Source organism: Gambusia affinis, linkage group LG04 (assembly GCF_019740435.1).
Source record: "Gambusia affinis linkage group LG04, SWU_Gaff_1.0, whole genome shotgun sequence".
NCBI lineage: Eukaryota > Metazoa > Chordata > Actinopteri > Cyprinodontiformes > Poeciliidae > Gambusia > Gambusia affinis.
Genome location: NC_057871.1, coordinates 6,285,934 through 6,304,884, shown reverse-complemented (window position 1 = coordinate 6,304,884; position 18,951 = coordinate 6,285,934). Strand labels below are relative to the sequence as shown.

The 18,951-nt window shown below is 38.4% G+C and overlaps 1 protein-coding gene across 2 annotated transcripts; it reads right to left on the bottom strand.

Annotated features, from left to right (window-relative positions):
- Positions 1-3,037: 3,037 nt before the first annotated feature.
- Positions 3,038-18,905, bottom strand: sp2 (sp2 transcription factor). 2 transcript variants are annotated; one of them, XM_044113544.1, is made up of 8 exons: positions 18,754-18,905; positions 15,210-15,283; positions 14,227-14,955; positions 12,833-13,051; positions 11,383-11,680; positions 10,344-10,521; positions 7,980-8,173; positions 3,038-6,715 (listed from the first exon to the last, which is right to left on the bottom strand). In XM_044113544.1, exons 1-8 carry the CDS (start codon positions 18,797-18,799, stop codon positions 6,615-6,617), a joined length of 1,839 nt encoding a protein of 612 aa, XP_043969479.1. In that variant the 5' UTR covers positions 18,800-18,905; the 3' UTR covers positions 3,038-6,614. The 2 variants fall into 2 exon arrangements, with proteins under 2 accessions (XP_043969479.1, XP_043969480.1); XM_044113545.1 differs by having other exon boundaries at positions 14,227-14,952.
- Between the last annotated feature and the right edge of the window lie 46 nt (positions 18,906-18,951).

The following is an 18,951-nucleotide window of genomic DNA, read 5'->3' as shown; positions in this document are numbered from 1 at the left end:
AGCAAATATGCTAATATAAGCATAAATACTTTCAGTAGCATGTGGGGTATCATTAGAATGTTTACTGTCATTTACTTACTCCATTAAGTATACTAAACATGGCTAATAAGTCTGAAAAATAGAAAATAGCTTATTTAAGCTAAAAGGCTAATGCTAATGAACTGCCTTGCTGCGCAAGGCAGTTCCCTAACCTCGGATAAACAGTTAATGCAGAATGATATCACTGCACCGCCTCCGGCGGTGCACTGTCCAGAGGGGCATTTTGAGGCTTTTATTTTGAAATTTGCAGTAAGCTTCATATTAAATGCCCACACTAATCCAATGTGTAAGAGTGCTTTGGATAAACCAGTCACATAAAGCCAAAAAGAGCAATTACATGATGTAAAAATTCCCAAGGCTTTTATTTTGAAATTTTTGTTAAGCTTCATTTGAAAGGGTCAAAGTCATCCCATGTGTAACAGTCATTGGATTAAATGAGTCATATAACGCTCAAAAAAGCAATGACCTGATGTAAAAATTTTCAAGGGCTTTTATTTTGAAATTTTCAGTAAGCTTCATTTCAAAGGGCTAGACTCATCCCATGTGTAACAGTGACAGGGTTAAATTAGTTATATACAGCCCATAGCAGCAAGTTTTTCTAAAGGCCAGCTCAGTCCTCCTCTGTTTTAACTGAACTAGTAGTTCAACTACAGTGATGCGATTTGTAGTCCTCAGCAGCTCTCCTGCTCTGGGTTCCGCCATGGTAAATAATCCTCTCTGCCAGCTGTGAGTGAGACATCCAGGGGAGACAATTCTCTGTTTGAGCCAGCCAGTTTGACTAAAAAAGCATTGCAAAAACTGTTTCCTGCTCGGGAACCGTAATACATATTCGAAAACCGCTTTGAAGCATATGAGAGGGCTATTTGTCGTCTCACATAGTCCCGCCATTCATATCTCTACCTCACTCACAGTATTAACAGCGATGAGATAAAAAAAGTGTGTGCCAAGGTCTGTAATTTTTCAGAAATACATGGAAGTGAATCAGTGAGATCTGTCTGCTACCCTGGCGCATGACTTTGCTCTGAAGCACCTGGAGAGAAAACTGTAAGCGCTAGATAATTTTTGAAAACATTTGACCGGAGCAGGCACGCGTATCAATGTCATGACCAAGTTTGATACCAATCATGCAATATTTGTGAGCGTGAGGGCGAGTTAAAAATGATTTGGGGTCAAAATGTCGCTGACTCTCACTCTAGAGGAGCAGCCTTCACACTCTGATTTTTCCAAAAATCAAAAACTTTGGGTCGCTTAGAAAGAAGTTGTGGACAAACCATAATACATATTGACGTGCTGTCTTCACTTTAAAAGAGATCACGGACGTATCTACAAAATGAAGTTTGAATGGCGTTTCTACATAAGGTTATGACGACACAGAAAATCCTCAAAAATAGGGTATTTTCAGGATTTACTGGTTGCCTCGTCCCCTTGACGACGAGACTTGCACCTGGTGAGCTCGTTAGTGATTTTGGGGTCGTTTTTTGCTTTTTACGTCGCCATGGAAACTCCAAATCCCACCATAAGTAATAGCACACCTCCCGGGATCGATCCGCACGTTTTGATACCACTTTTGTGGGTGGGCTCAAGAGCTCGAGCCGCATTCACGGTGACGGAAGAATAAGTTAAGAATAATAATAATAAAGAGGCATTCTATTGGGTGTAGAACAATAGGTGCCTGCCATGCAATGCATGGAGGCAGTGACTGACTTGCTTCGCAAGTCAGCCACTGCTCTCCTTATGCATTGCTATGGGCAGGCCCCAACTATTTTATAAATTGTTAGTGAACAATCAGTTCCATATTTCCTCTTAAATTCCTCCCAACTTAGAACATCCCCATTTCCATCCAGTAAATGAGTAATTGACCAGATTTTTTTATTCCACCAATCTTCCATAAATATAGATTTTCTACCACATAGAATGGCTCTGTTGTTCCACAGTGGGACTTTATGAGGGCTGAAGTTGTGTTTGAACATTAACTTCTACTGTAGATGTTGATGGAAGTTAGAGAGTTGTAGGGAGAGTTTAGATAATTCAAAATCAGATTTCAATAACAATGTTTAAAGAACCGGTACCATTCAAACTTTCAAAATCGATTGCCTTGATACCACCTTCCTCAAATCTTTCAGCAAATCTCTTTTTATAATGTAATGGTGTTTGTTTTTCCAAATAAAGTTAAACTTAACTGTTAATCTGTTTTATGAGTTTTGGAGGGACAGCTAAGCAATATGCAGGATACGTCAGCCTGGATAAGGATTCAGATTTTGTTAATAAAGTTCTACCAAACAACATCAAGTCTCTTTGAAGCCAATTTAAGGTTTTTTTCACATTTTTCGATGTTAACTTTTAAGTTTTTTTCTTAAGCTGGTAGCTTGGCATTTAGTAATCCACATGCCTAAGTGCTTAATTTAAAATTTTTTTAACCCTCCAGGGGGTCTTTTGTGGGCTCTAGAGTCCATCCATCCATTTTCTGTTCACCCTTGTCCCTAATGGGAGTCGGGAGGGTTGCTGGTTCCTCTCCAGCTACGTTCCGGGTGAGAGGCGGGGTCACCCTGGACAGGTCGCCAGTCTGTCGCAGGGCAACACAGAGATATACAGGACACACAACCATTCACACACACTCACTCTCACACACACACCTAGGGAGAATTTAGAGAGACCAATTAACCTGACAGTCATGTTTTTGGACTGTGGGAGGAAGCTGGAGAACCCGGAGAGAACCCACCATGCACAGGGAGAACATGCAAACTCCATGCAGAAAGACCCCGGGCCGGGAATCGAATCCAGGACCTTCTTGCAAGGCAACAGCTCTACCAACTGCACCACTGTGCATCCGGCTCTAGTGTCCCTTATATGAAAGTAGTCTGACAGGAAAAAAGGAAAGGAGGGAAGACGTGACAAATATCGTCGGGTCTGGGAATCGAACCCGCGACGACCGCGTTGAGGACTCAAACGTGGGTCGTGCTGTTGATTTCCCCAAAACAAATGAACTGAAGCGTTTAGGTTGGTTTGAGCACTTTTTATTGAGGTGACTGTAGAAAAGGAGCAAATGTGTGTTAGCACCTTTAATATCGATGATTATTTGCTGGTTGTTTGTGTCCTTCTGGCAAAACACACACACAGCGGCTGAAGAACATTATGTTAGGCTTGAAGAAGAATTGCTTCATTTACAGAAATTGAGCACCAGAACTGCCATAATTTAGAAAAAAAAGCATTATATTTAATTACAATCAGCAATAATTGTGTACAAAATTTGGAACCTAAGGATTTATAATCAGTGCTCGTGACATTACATAACATAAGGTAGAAACACAAAGCAAGTTTTACAAAGGTTAACCAGGATTAGACAAAAAAAAAGTTAAATACTGGGCGCAGCTGTCTAAGGCATCTCTCATTCAGTTAAAAAAATCTAAACAAATAATACAAAGCAGGAATGAATCTATACAATGTCACAATTTATATATATATATATTTAGATTTATATATATTTATATACTTTAACTTACAAACTGTACAAGGTTCTTTCCTTCCAGGCCAGCCAAAACCAACCGAATACCTATGTAACGTTTTTGATAGCCTACATTTACTGGTTCCAAAAAACACTATTTACATATGAAAAACATAAATATTTTTTTCCACCCACAAGTCTCCAGACAACTTTTAAAATATATTACAACAAATATTGGCCACCCGAAACTAAAGAAATCTGTCACCCCGTGTGAAATAACGTAATTTTAATGGCGTCCATTAAACCAAAGGTTTGTAAACTGTGAACCAATCAATAAATATTAGGAACTGATAATCAATTTTAGGCTTCTGGTAGGAAGTCGGCACATCCTGTTTTATCAAAAACCGACCACATGTAATCAGAGCAGAATCTTCTGTTAATTTTCATTTGATTTATGGTGGAGAATAACAAAATAAAAAGGAAAAAACAAACATTTTATTGCATATTGTGACTGATTGTCGCATAATAAAAGATCCAATCATATAATCAAATTTACACAGAGTTCTTTACGTTTTTAACAGTTTTATCAAACAATAAATAAACTGGCTGTCATATGCACTGGGCTCTTAGCCCCTTTCATTTCGTACAATTTCGTAACTTTTTGTACCAGTCATGCGTCGACTTGTACCCACTTTGACAGCCGACGTTTTAAAGCAATTTCTGTTTAATCAGGAGTCGCAATCTGTCATATTTTATGAAAACCAACAGGTAAAATAAGATCAAAACCTAAATAAATGCAGGCGTATTCAGACCAAAACCTCAAATTAAGTTAAATCAAACATGGATTCTGACATGTTAAGATCTCATCATGAAAAACAATGAGAGATAAAAACACGCTGCAGTTTGTTTACAGGTGCAACAGGGATAAAACGTCGGCGTACTGGGAGGACGAATCAGTCATTCACAGCTGTTTACAGATCAATTTGATGGTTATTTATTCTTCTAGTGTTGCTAAAAATCTGCTGCTCTAGTTTATAACACAACCTTAAAGTTGAAAGTTCACAACCTGTGTGGAATAAAGTCTAGAAGACACCGGATTAACAGGAGGAAAAGTGATTTTACAGTACCGAACGCATCGAGATCTGATTCCTCAGATGTAACCGTACCTGGATCCAACAGTGGAAACAAAATTAAAGTTCGAGTCATTTACTCATCATTTAATCTCTAATAATTTACATAAATTTAATCTTTTCAAACCTTTAAGGAAACTCAACAAAGCTGATTGAATGACAATTTTAAATTAATGGCTTGTTTTAAATTCCTTAATTAATTGATAAAAGTTTCTGTATTTTCAACATGTCTGACAATTTTCTAAATGCGTTTGGACAGATGAGTTATTTTATTCAGAGCTGCAAAGGTTTTCATGAACTTTGAGTCATTTCATAGTTTCACTCCTGTTGCTTCACATCTTGGGATTAAAACAGTTTTTGTTTTGTTTTGATGGTTTGATAGGTGATCATTACAAAAACATTTTACCACCAGAGACGGGGAATAAATTTAGGCGCAGCATTTCAATTTAAAGACAAATATATGTACGTTTTTTTTCTTAAAATGGAATAAATTCGCTCCTTGTGACTCTTCGTGTTCTCGCTGTTACAATTTCTCATTTAATTCAAAAATACTTCATTGATCCCAGAGGGAATTTAAATAATAACAATAATAATTAAACAACATATTTTGATCTTAATTATAGAAATCTTGTTGTAGCAACATATAAAACTAGTTTAATATGAAAAAGTTGCTCATTTTAACAAAATGCTGCTCCTGTTTTGTTTTTTCCTTCACTCTGGCAGTTAAAAATGTTTTTGTGGATCACAACAAATAACTTTAATAAACTTCTAAATAAGTTCAAACTGGGATTCTGATAACTTTTGCATTTCCATATCAGTTATATTTGATCCCAAAATCAACAGATTTTTTCCGTTAGACTGAATTAAAAAGTTGCTGTTGCTGTTGCTGCGTTCAGGTCACCCTGAAGCAGAAGGTAGCAGCAAAAACTGAACTGTTTCGCTCACAGCGAATCTACTGGCCTTTTCCTGTCAGGAGATTCATATCCATTTTAAATTAAACAAAAACTATCAAAATGAAAAACTGTAATCCTCCATTCTGATTGCACGTTATATTAATCCTGTAAGCTAAAAAATCTCTATTAAGCCCAGGGTTGTCCAAAATGTGGTCCGCAGGCCATCTGTGGGCGTTGAAATGATTTTGATTGATCAAGACAGAAAACAACTAAATTGTTTGTTTTTCTTTTAATAAGAAAACAATCTTTTTATGTTTTGGATGTCTAAATATTGATAGATTTCATAAAAATTGTTTATTATCGAGCCGGTAAAAAAAAAAAAAAAAAAAAAAAAATCAAAATAAACTCATTTTTGCATTTTTAGTTTAATTATTTTTGACGCCTGCGAGTCACTTAAATTTACCAGTTTTGGCACAGGGACAAAATGTTTTTTACAACAATGATTTAGCCAAGATCTAGTCGAGTTAATCAATGTGTAAGATTTCATTAAAATGTTTATTATTATTAGTAGTAGTAATTGTAGTAACAGGAGGCTGTTAGCTACCCTCATGTATATAAAACAGTGAATGTCAACTAAACTTGATTTTCACAAGATTTTCCTAAAACGACAAAAATGACATGTTGAAAAGTGACCAAAAATTAAATTAATATTCCACTGAGGCAACATTTATTCTGGGCAATTTAAAAAACATTTCTTGATTTTTGAGAGACAACAGAGACAGAAACCATAACAGATTCCCCGTTAGCATGTTGATGTCTGAATCACTCTGTGGGTTGACGACACGGAGTTAAACACCTGCAAGCCGCAGAAGTAAAGCCGAGTTTCATTCGGACGCTTTTCACACCAGCAGAAAAACATTTAAAAAATTAATTTAAACTGTAATTAATAGCTTTGTTGGATCAGCCTCAGGGGAGGATTTCTTTGCACATCAAGTCAGTGAGAGGGGATTCTTTTGGGGGCTTCATCTGGGTTTTTTCCCTTGTGTGAGTTGCACAGACTTCCTGACTCCTTCCTGTGGTAAAGTTCTGAGTGTTTTGGTAAAAAAAACCTCATAAGTTCTTGGTGTTTATGTGAGTTTTGTAATGCTTTGTCAGGTGGTCGCTCCTCATGAAGCGTTTCTTACACTGACTGCACTCGAAGCGTTTGTCTCCTGTGAAAGAAAAAAGCCAAAGAAATGATGAGGAATGCATTTAAGCTCAACTTAATAAAAAGACACAAAACGTTTTTGTTTGACTGTCTGAAGTTAAATCAAACCAAACTTTTCTTCATTCAGGTCAGTTAGAACTATTGAAATGATTTATATTTGCTAAATTATGTTTATTTTTTCATGTCTGCAGAATCAGAAGTTCAGATTATTTTTTGTTACTGACATGTTCATCTGCATGGAGGAGTCTGTGGTTGCCTGTGTAAGAATTGTGATGCAAGAACATGCAGAAATGATTGTTGGGATATTTTTAGATTAATTCACATATTCGTTTTATTTTTTTCCCTTCCATCCTCACCAGCGTTTTGCACTTTTTACATTCAATGTTTTGGTCACTATAAAGTCAAAGTGAAACTAATATCTTAGTCTGACTGTGGGAAGAGTTCGCAGGCATTCAGAAAGGGCTGAAACGATTAATAAGTCGATTATTGATCGTCAACTAATTTAGTAATCGATTAATCGTCAAGCGGAGCACACAGACAGCTGAAAGAACATACGCAGAACGGTACTTAAGCCAAAACTGTTCAAATACATAAACATTTGCATAGAAGATTAAAAAATTTACTTAAGGGATAAATAATCTTATTAGTGTATAAATAACAATGTCTGTGACAAAAAATACACACATTTGGTATTTAAGATGAGAAATAATAAATAAAATTCTCTAAATATGTTCTACTTATAGCTCAACCATAGTTTTAGTTTCACCTGGTTCAAATTTTGTAAAATAAAATGTATCAAGCATCATCTGATGTTCAGTTACTGATTGGTTAATTTAAACAATAATCAATAGATTAGCTCTAAACTGTATTCATATTAAGTCAAGAGAAATGCTGAGCTTTTCATGTGTTGAAGTATTTTTTCAGCTGCAGGCATCCTTTGTTACAAATGATCAAACATTCACTAGAGAGATGCTACGCTGTTGCATTTTAGACTATAAATGCTTTTTTCCTTATTTTAAAAAATTTATTTAATTATATATTTGATTGCATGTTTTAATAAATTTCTAATATTGTATAAACAAGAGTTAAATTAAATGCAAAATCTGAAGAATGTGACAATTTTTCCAATCCGGTTAGTCGTCAACATAATCAATTACCAAAACAACTGTTAGTTCAGCTCAACATTTAACCCACTAGTTCATCTTGAACCATTCTGAGCAGAACCAGCACAGATCCCTGAGGGATGCCTTCTTTCATGATGCGTGTACCTGTATGTGTCCTCGCGTGCCTCTGCAGCTCGTCGCTGCGTGTGAAACGTTTCCCGCAGAAAACCCAGTTGCAGACGAAAGGCCTCTCCCCCGTGTGCAGCCGGACGTGGGCTCTGAGGAGCGACGTTTTCCTGAACGTCTTCTCGCAGCCAGCAACGTGGCAGATGTGTTTCCTCTTCCCCACTTCCCCAGGCCTGAACAGCAAACGTTAAAGGTGACTTATCACGCTTCCTTCAACAGGGTAGGATAGCTACAAAACATGTTCATTACATTTCTTAGCAAAAAATCACTCTTAGATAATGAGATTTTGGTCCGCTCAGTTCTGCCTCTTGTCACTCTAAATCCAAATAAGCTGCTGCTGGCCAGACCTCCCAACTCAACGTTTACACTCACATGTGAAACAGATGCACAATTATACAACCATACATCTTTGAAAAGCAGAAGTGGAGCCTCCTGAACAACCAACAAATGCAGCAAGCCGTTTCTGTACGGTAAGTCAACAACAACAACAAAAACACTGGTCTTTTCCAGCAGCCATTGTGCAGTGCATGCAGCAGTAAAACCTGCTGATCAAACATGTTGGAGCTCTGATTGGGTTGCTAATTTTGTTTTATTTTACCAGGATAATCAATTAATCAATCTAGTTAAATTTCAGGAGGTGGTTCAAAGTGCTTTACATCATAAAAAACCAAAAATACAAAGTCCTGGAATTGTCAACACAGTCAACAATTGAGAAAAACCAGTACACAAGTGTCATCATTAGAACTCAAAATGTTGGTTAATAGGATAAAAAAAAACTCACTGAGATCGAAAAACACTTTTTAAGACAGTTCTGCTTTGCTTCTATTCAAAAGAGGATTTTGCCCTAAAGACAAAGACCAAGGACATCGAAGTTTTCTGTTGTTGAGATCATCCGTCATCTGGGTGAGTTGAACTGCTCCCCAAAGCCTCGCTCAGCATATTACTGACAGTTTAGGGAAACGGTTAGGATAGATTGAAGGTGGTTTTTAATGATTTTAATTTTTATTCTTAAATTGTAATCATTGACAATCTATCTGTCACTTACCCCTGGTAAACGGTTGCTTGATAAAGATGCATTAAAATTCTACTAAGATTTGTGGACAGTGAAATTAATCGAGTCATCTATTACGTTGGTTCTCCTAATTAGTGTAAAATCTATGAACATGATTCTTGTAATGTGGTGGCTACAGAAATTCCTTTAGTGTTGGTAAAATAACGACCGGGGGGTTTATGTTGAGCCATAAAAATGATCTAGTCTGTAACAAGTGCTTGTTGGTAGAGAGAGAGCTACCGTTAACAAGAGTGGACAATGAAGTTATGCAGTTGGAAAGGCTACTCAGCTGATTGCTTCTTAACTGAAAAGGGTCATAGCTCTAGGATTGTAGGTAGTTAAAGCTAGATGAGTCTCTCTCGACGCCAGCTTAGACAAATTGTCTCTCCCAGACCTGCTTCAGGGTAAGACGGGAAGGTTTAGAGATTTTCCGGACCCGTTAGACGGAGAGCTGGCCAGTCGTCAGTCCTTGGGAGTTGTGAGGTTTAGGGCGGGCCGGGCTATTGCGCAATAACAGATTCAACAGCAAAACATTTCTCTGTTGTACAGAGCAGATGGCAGTAAAATAAAACTGACCAAAGCTGCTGGAACTTTACTTGGGTTGCTAGGTAACGAGGCTGGGCTGGACTGGGGTTGCTAGGTAACGAGGCTGGGCTAGACTGGGGTTGCTAGGTAACAGCGCAAGCTGGGTAGGTCTGATAGGACAATAAATTGTCACAGAAATTATCGTGATAAACAATAATATTGTTGTTTTAAGGCAATTTTCATGTAATATAATGGTAATGGCAGAATAATGCAGGAACACATTCTCAAAGACAAATAAAATTTTAACTCTAATGAACATTTATCACCGGAAATGGAAGACATTTTAAATATCCAGAATATATGTGTAAGACAACAAATAAAATGAATTATGAAGGCTGTAAATAAAATTGAGGCTAGTTGAGTCCAATAAACCAGACCGAAAACTTTTGTCATCCAGATATTGGTAGACAGTGATTGACAAAAGATCATGTAAATGGAAATTATTGGCTGATTGATTAATTGATTTCCTGATTATTGTGACAGGCCTATGGCGAAGCGCTTGTGCTGCTTTTAGAAGCAGTTGGGACTCAAGTGGAAGAACAAAAACATGTGAAATGTGAATTTGTCATAATAGGTCCACTTAAAAAAACATACCGAGTATCAACAGGATGTAAAACCTTTTTCCCAAACATATTTGTGACAAACTGGATTTGTCTCTCTAAAGTTATCCACTACATCTGCAGGTATTTGTCCGTTACCGCGCTCACCTCTTGTCTGCATCTTTGCAGTTGGGGCATGTGCAGGCCATGCGACGTTTCTTCTCCCCTGGCTGACCCGGCAGCTCCAGCGTCAGCGTCTGGTCTACCTGGATGGCCGTCTGGCCCTGCGCTGCTGCCAGCTGCAGGCCTCCGCCATGCACCGTCTGCACCGTCAGGTGCTGTTGGCCTAATTAAAGCACATCAAGGAATGATACGCAGCAGGGTTACAGTATTTTCTGGACTATAGAGTGCACCCCACTACAAAGTTTAAAAAATAAAAATAAAAACTAGAAATTTACATATATAATGTAATAATAATAATTAACGTAAGTGTAGCTTTTCGGACGAACCGGAAAATTTATTTCGTATCCTCCTGGTCTCAACAAATGTGTGGCGGAGCACGTCGTGGCTGGTAGATGAGTTTCTGACAAATGAAAGTGTCAAATCCCGTCGCTAACATGATCACAAAAGCTATAAATGTCTGTGCAAGATGAGAGTTCATCTATTAAACTGAATGAAGATGAATGCATAAGCTGTAGTATAGACATTTTTTATAAGCGTATTTGTGAGCCTGCCTCCTTATTATCAAATTGAATATAATTTCAGATTTTTGTGTAACTTAACCTGAATGCTTCAGGTTAAGTTAGAACATGAGCTATTATTGTTACAGGTTGATTTTCTAAACTACAGAAAAGTTATTTTAGCTCAACTGTGAAAAGTTGGACTGATGTTTATATGTGATAGTAATGCTGTTATGTTAGATTTACCGATGTTTTACTTTATCTTTTTTTATCCGATTACTCAATTAATCGTGAGAATACTTGACAGATTACTCAATTACTAAAATATCCATTTACAACAGCCCTACTTTATACTCCAGTTAACAATTAATTAATTACCAAATTAGAAGCCATTATTTCAATAATCAAGTTTATCTGTACAGCACATTTCAGCAACAAGGCAGTTAAGAAATGTAAAGTAATACCTAATTTTATCTGTGCTGTAAACTAACTTCTCAGTAATGAGAGCGAACGCCTCATCGTCTCACCTCCTGCGTTGGTGATGGTGACTGGAACCCCCTGGACCTGAACCCCATTGATGCTGATCGTCTGCACTGCTTGCGCTGCAGAGGACAGTTGCGACGGACTGAATGCGATCATCCCTCCTGCTGGGGCGATCTTTGCCAGAGTGCGCTCCTTTCGCGCCCCGGCCTGCGTCCTCTTGCTGCCAGCAGGGGGCGATGTGGGGGGCGTGGGCGCAACAGAGGTGGTAGGGCTCGTCGTCTTTGAGCCTGGGTCTTGTAGTTGAACTGACTGCCACTCGCCTGAAGCTGTTTTGAAGAGGATCTAAGAAAAGAAAGAGTTAAAAAATATTAAAATGAGAAACGCTGAGAGGCGATTTACAGAGTTTTTCTCTTAAAGGGGCAGAATTATGTAATTTCCAGGCTCACAGTGGATTTTTATAGCACAATCAAGTGTTTATGTTCCCTATAGAAATGCTGTATAACTCAAACATTAAAACTGGCCTCCGTCTCTTTAAGAAGCCCCTACTCTTTCCCATAAGTTCTCACAGCAACGTTTCTCCATTATGAAGTTTAATTTATCTATGAATCATACTGTTCCAAAATATTTCATAGTGTTAATAACCGACACGTTGAACATCGTCTTCCATAAAAACAAAATCAGTAAAGATCATGAGCTAAAAAGTTAGTTATGCTAACCCTAAAGCACTAATTTTAAATAATAGTCCCGCTAATGCTAAAGCACAACACCAACACAGCATTTAGCAGAAGCTAATGCTAAAGCAAAACCTTCAAATTATATCTTATATATTTCATTCTATAATGCCCGTAGATACTGTTTTATGTTTATATCTAAGGTCTAATATAATATGAGAACAGGAAATGGAAGTCCTGAGTAAACAGTCTTCATCCCCTTCAAAATAAGAGCATGGTATAATCATCTACTTGAAGTATTCTTCACAGTCGATGTCCAAAACTTCAGCACAGATGTCAAAATTTATTCAACTGAAAGCTGAATGAAGTTTCAGCCAAGTAAATTAGCACTTTACCATTTATCTGGAAAAATTAATTTAGGGGAAGATAAGTGAGCTAAAATATTTACATGTTCTTTTGTTTTTTACTTTTTTCACCAATTAGTGCATATAAAAGAAACATACAGAGGTATTGATCTACAAAATAACAGCCATAAGGTACGAATTAAACATTTAGGACAAAAACACAGAACATAACCAGATGGTGTCACAACAAAAACAATCAAATTATTTAACATATAAATATTTTAGAGTTAACAAAAGTGCCAAACAAAAAATTTGCTCTGCTATTAGTGGATTAGCAGAAATGTGGCCACCAGTGGAAAAAACCGACACTTCAAGCAAAGCTGACAGAGCGTAAACATCTCCGATTTGAATATTGGTGCTGCAGCTGAGTTCCTGTCAGTCTGTAGCGATACGGACTGACAGAAGGACTGAGACCGTACCTGGGTTGATGATGGTTCCGGTGGAGTCACCTGCAGACTCTGAGTGACAGGCTGTTTCTGTGGGACCGGAGGCAGCGTGGCAGATGCAGCTTTCACCACTTTCAAAGCCTGCTGGGGAATCTGGATCAACTGAGACTCTGTCTTGGGCTGAACCACCTGGACCTGCTGCACCATAGGTGGCTGTCCAGGACTCTGGACAATCAGCAAATTGTTCCCCGCCTTCACAAAAAGACAGGAAAGCTTATCGTTGGATGTCAACAACTTTAAATTATGTTTTCTTGAACAGGTTAGGATATGTCTATGACCTATACAAAGCAAGTTCACTACAGTTTTCGAACAAAATTCTTCTTAAACAGTGAAATCTTAGCCCGATCAGTTCTACCCTTTCAGAATGAGCCGTTTTAAGGCCTCTTGTTGCTTTAAATCAAAAGAAGCTGCTGCTTTTCACGCCTCCCAAAGTTCTTACTCACGTGTAAAAATGGCTGCAAACAGATGTGCAATAATAAAACCGTAAATAAGAGGTCCCCAAAGTCGGTCCTTGAGGGCCGGCCTCCTGCATGTTTTGGTTCTCTCCCTAGTTTAACGCACCTGGATCAAATGATGGCTCATTAGAGGCCTAAGAAGAACATTGACATGCTGAAAAGGTTGTTGGTGCCACCAGGGAGAGAACTAAAACGTGCAGGATGCCGGCCCTCCAGGACCGACTTTGAGGACTCCTGCCGTATATCTTTGAAAAGCATAAGTGGAGCCTCCCGCACAAACAAAAAGAATGCAGTAAGCAGTTTCTGGACTGAAAGTCAACAACAAAATATTTGCATTTCCCAGCAGCCATTGTACAGTGCCACTCAACCTTTAACAGCAATGCAAGAAACAAAATTCAAAAATCTTTTTGAAAGGTTGCCAGATGAACTCTTTGCCAAACAACCAGGTGAAGTGAGAACCTTTTTGAGGGAGAATCATTTAGGCCTGTCACAATAACAAATTTTGCTGAACAATAACAGAAGTTATTGGATAAACGACAATGTTGTAGTTTTGAGCTCGTTTTCAAGTAATATAATAATGCAAAAACATTCTCAAAGATCAATAAATTTTAAATTATAATGGACATTTATTGATACAACTGGGAAACATTTTAAATATTCAAAATAAACAAAATAACAGAAACAACAAATAAAATGAATAATGAAGTCTCTGTAAATAAAATGATCCTTCAATAAAAGACCTAGTTGAGACCAAAGCACCAGATTGAAGACTTTTGTCATCCAAATTTTGGTGAAAAGAGAAAAACGATACATCAAGCAAATAGAAATAATTGATATCCTTTTAATTGATAATGTAATTAATTCATTTATTGATTTATTGTGACAGGCCTAGATTCATTAATTAAGTCTAACCTGTATTATGTTATCTCCGGCTTCAATCAAAATGGTCTCCATTTGCTCCGGTGGCGGTGAGGCGGCCTGAGTCGGCGGCGGTTCGGCAGGCAGAACCACTTTCTTCTTCCTCCCTCTTCGCCCCTTTCCAGGCGTGGGAGGCGAGGCGGCCATCTCCGTGACGACCGGAGACCCTCCCACTTCTCCGGTTGCAACGTTGAGGGGTAGAGTGAGCCCGGCGGGCAGCTGCATCACGTTCGCAGCGGCGCTGTTTGGCTTCCGTACCTTCAGCGACGGTTTGATGGCTACGGTCTTCTGAGGCGTGACCGGCGTCGCCGCAGCTGCCGCCGGTACGGTCATGGGAGTGGTGATGATGGCCTGGTTGGTGCCTGGGATGAGCTGGATCTGACCGCCCTGCGGCATCACCTGGATCTGCGGCATCACCTGGTACTGGATGTTGGCGGGCCCGGCGGCGTTGGTGCGCGCGGGACTCTGCTGGATCGTAAGCACGATGGGACTGCCGGGAGCGGAGGGGCCCAAGCCGGGCGGCAGCTGGATCACATTGCCCTTCGCCGAGAGGAAACCCAGGTTTTTGGGCGGAGCCGGTGCGATGGGGGCGGGCTTTATGGGCTGAAGCCTGCGAGGCTGCGGCTGCGCTGGAGGAGAAGTGACGGGGGCCTGAGCAGCGGGGGGTCCGATTTTACTGCAAGTAGCAGCCAGAAGGGCCAGAGGAGACGGCTGTGTGTCCTGCTGTGAGAAAACAAGGAATCAAATCAATCTGATTTGATTTAATACATTTCATTATGAACTAGGGCTGGGCAATACGGCTGGGAAATGTATTACAATATAAGGGTTTCATATCAGTCGATATACACTGTTATTGATTTTTTGTTTTGTTTTAAATATTCAAATTCAATTCATTTCAAATTTAAAAATACTTTATTGATCCCAACATAATAGGTATAATCAGAACGCATGAGGTGGCAGCGTAAGCAGTTACTTACTTGGGTAGAAGCAGTGGAGGGCTGAAGGTATTCACTTGGACTAACAGCAACAGTGGCCATACTGTCCTGTTGTTCTGGAAAACACAAAGCAGAGTCAGAAACAAGCTGCCTGCAGCAGGTGGACATCTAATGCACTCAGAAGAGAATAAAAACCCAAGTTATCGTGTTAATAGATGAGAAAATATCACATACTCACTGTGTGCCTGTCTGGTTTCACATTAACTTAATTATGTTTCCATCTAGACTATAATAAATGCAGACATTAAAGAACACTCAGCGTTTTGCAGAGCTGGGTAGAGTAATCAAGTATGAGTAGCTCTACTTCAACATATTTTGAAGTAAAAATTAAAAGTTCAATAAACTACTCAAGTAAAAGTAAAAAAGCACTTGTTAAAAAGGCCACTCAACTACTGAGTACCTGCTGTAAACATTATTTTAAAAGTTACATCATCAAACAGACCAAAATAAGTTGGTATTTTAAAGATCAAACTGAAAATTTCTAATACTTACAATTACAAAATAAAAATAAAATCAGGCAAAAGAATTGGTTTTTCATATCAATTCATTTGAAAATAAAACTTATGAAACTTTAACAAACACTGCATCGTGTGTCCGTCTGCAGTGAATTCTTTTTTATTTTTTCCCCCGCCAGGGGGTCTTTTGTGGGCTCTAGTGACCCTTATTCGAAAGTAGGCTGACAAGAAAGGGGTAAGGAGAGGGAGGAAGACATGCGGCAAATGTCAGCCGGGTCTGGGAATCGAACCCGCGACCACCGCGTCGAGGACTGAAGGCCTCCAAATGTGGGTTGCGCTTTCCCCTACGCCACCACAGCATGCTGTGTGGCATTTCCATGTTTAAAGTGGTGTTTTAATAAAGCCCTTGTTGGGCATTTGTTCTGTTTTTCAAAAATTCTCCTCCGGTTAATTTTTGAATAAAATGGGTTTTTTTGTCCATTCAGTGGGCAGAAAATTCAGAGATTTTATTTAGTAAGTAGCGATACTTGAAAATGAAATTACTCAAGTGAAAGAAAAATGTACAGCGTGGTAAAAGTACTCCTAAAAGTCTTTTTTTCCCCCCAGAAAGTTACTCAAGTAAAATTAACAGAGTAGATATAACTAGTAACTATCCAACTCTGGTTTAGTATGCTGACTCTCCTTTACTAGTTTCTGATAAAATAGGTCAGAAATTCACCTGAAAACGTCCCAATGCATTTAAAACACATCAATAGCTTTCAGCTGCAAAAGTACTACAGGTACACTACATTTACGGTCCATTTTGTAGGTTTTCAGAAAGAAAAACCATTTGAAATATGTCACTTTCTATAGTTATTGAATTCCTGCCTGATGGACACTGAGCCAGGTCTCAATCTAACAAAACACATAAAGTTGTTCCAGCTGCAGTAAGAACCACAGAACAATGCAATTCCACATTATAAGCTTATATTGATAATAACTAATAGATTACATCAACTTCATTGTCCCCAAGGGGCAATTTGCTTTGCAGACAGCAAGAACAACTGTAGATAAATACATTAAGAAATTGCAATAATTGTAGACCACAACATCCATACAGCATACAGTACAATCATATACCACCACAGTTTGTTTTGGGCTTATCTCAAATTATTAATGAGGCCGACACTAATGGGAATAAATTAATATTTATAGTTTTTTATGTTACATTTAATCACCATATATCTACACAAAGAAGGCAGAAACCTGTAATGGTGATGAATATGGGTGCATAATATATCACAAATTTATTGTTCGCACAGAATCACTTCTGCATCTCCAGAACCAAACATAGAGAAGCAGCATTCAGCTTCTATGCACCACAAATCTGGACAAACTTCCTGAAAACTGCAAAACAGCCGAAACACTGAATTCCTTTAAATCTAGACTTAAAAACCCAGCTGTTTGGAGTTTCTTTTGAAACATTATAAATAGAAAGTTAACCAACATTTTTATGTGTATTGACGATTTTAACGATGGCACTTGACAAAATGTTTGTTACTGGTTTTTACAATCAGTGACTGTATAATGTATTTATGATGTTTTTATGTTTTCATCATGTAAAGCACTTTGATCTGCCTTGTTGTACAAATAAACTTGAATGATTGAATTATTTATCACAACCTTCACCAATGACATAGTAAATCACAGCAATATTAAAATTGATACTACATACTAAAATATTCATAACAAACGCAGCATGCAAACCAAGATTCAGCAATAGTGCTTCAACGGTTTCCACTGTGCATTTATATAAATACAGAATAACAAGTCTCAATAGGTTTGTTGCTGTGTCTAATGCATTTTTGGTTAAAATGTGTTTGTTCCTTATTTAGTGAAGTTAATTCACAGTGCATAGAGCAGCCATTGGTAAATCAGCCCGATTTCCTTAATTTTGGGAGATTGGTGATCAGCTGATACTTGCATGTGAAACCGATCTTATCCACCAATCTTATCTACTTTGGGAAAGGTCAAAAAGTCAATCTCTGTCCTCTTTTCCTCTGTTGTGAGAGGTTTGACTGACAGACCGGCCCACCTGGTCATGTCTGCATGTTTGCAGTTAACAATTGTCACCCCATCATTGCCAACTCAGCAACTTTATTGCTATATTTAGCAACATTTCAAACAAAAGAAAAATAGTTTTGGCTAAAATCAGAATTGGCAGGTCAGGCTTTTTAAAGATCATTGATTGGCCAGAAAACTGTAATCAGTGCACCTCTATTCTTAATATTATCTCTATACTAAAAGTTAAAATTATGGTGCAGTAAAACTACTCCGAAAAGTATTGTTTTCCCACAAAACATTACTTATATACATCTAAGTAGCTACTACCGACTTATGGTCAAATATATTGAAGTTGTGCTAATCTTAGAACAATTTCTGGGCAATTTCTACCCACCTCTGTCAAAGTGTAGTAGGAAAAGACTAAACAGAAATCTCCCACTTTTGTTTTACAGCAAATGACACCTGATTTCAGCATTCTTCATCTGATTATAACGCCACTTAAATAACTCTCAAAACCGTACAAAACCAAAAATATTAATAATAACACATTGTGGATTCAAAAGCAGCGCTTTCGCAAAGCCCAAGCAGCTGGGTTTAGTTTCCTCTGTTCAAGCTGCTAGCATTAGCAAGAAAGCGCCGAGCTAGCAGGCGGGTTTAGCATCTGTGCAACTTCCCCCTCCTGTAACACGAATTACAATTAAAACTGAACTAGCACAATCAAAATATCCAAATGATTTATTAGGATGAGGAGCAACTGAATGCGGAAAAATTGGGGACAAGTAAACCACCAGCTACACAGCAATGTTTAGCATTCGCAGCTAGCCAGTGAAACTCTTTGATAACGTTATAGAAAAAAATGCAGCCCTTTTCCGGAAGTTCGTGGCTCATTCTAGTGCATCGAACCAACCCAGTTCTGTTAAAACACAGCTATATGTGCACATAACACTCGGCGTTTTTTTCCACAATAACAATACACTGTTTATGAAGTAGAATGTAATATAAACACCAATGTTTTCATTCCTACCCACCGCTCATGACGACATTCGCTCTCCACAGCCTTGAACACCGAGACATGAAGGAATCCGCCCGCGCGGCTCCGCCAATCAACGGTCAGCAACGGGTTGATGGACAGCTAAACAGCCCAATCAGCTTTGTGGGATTTAGTGATTGAAAAGTACTCAACCACTCCTAAAAGGTTATTTCTGTACATCCGACGGTTCAACCAA

Coding starts and splice junctions, on each gene's coding strand:
- sp2 (XM_044113544.1), bottom strand. CDS start 18,799: ATGTCTCGGTGTTCAAGGCTGTGGAGAGCGAATGTCGTCATGAGCG. Junction 15,284..18,753: donor AGCGAATGTCGTCATGAGCG/GTGGGTAGGAAT, acceptor TGTGTTTTCCAG/AACAACAGGACAGTATGGCC. Junction 13,052..14,226: donor CCGGAGATAACATAATACAG/GTTAGACTTAAT, acceptor CTTTTTGTGAAG/GCGGGGAACAATTTGCTGAT.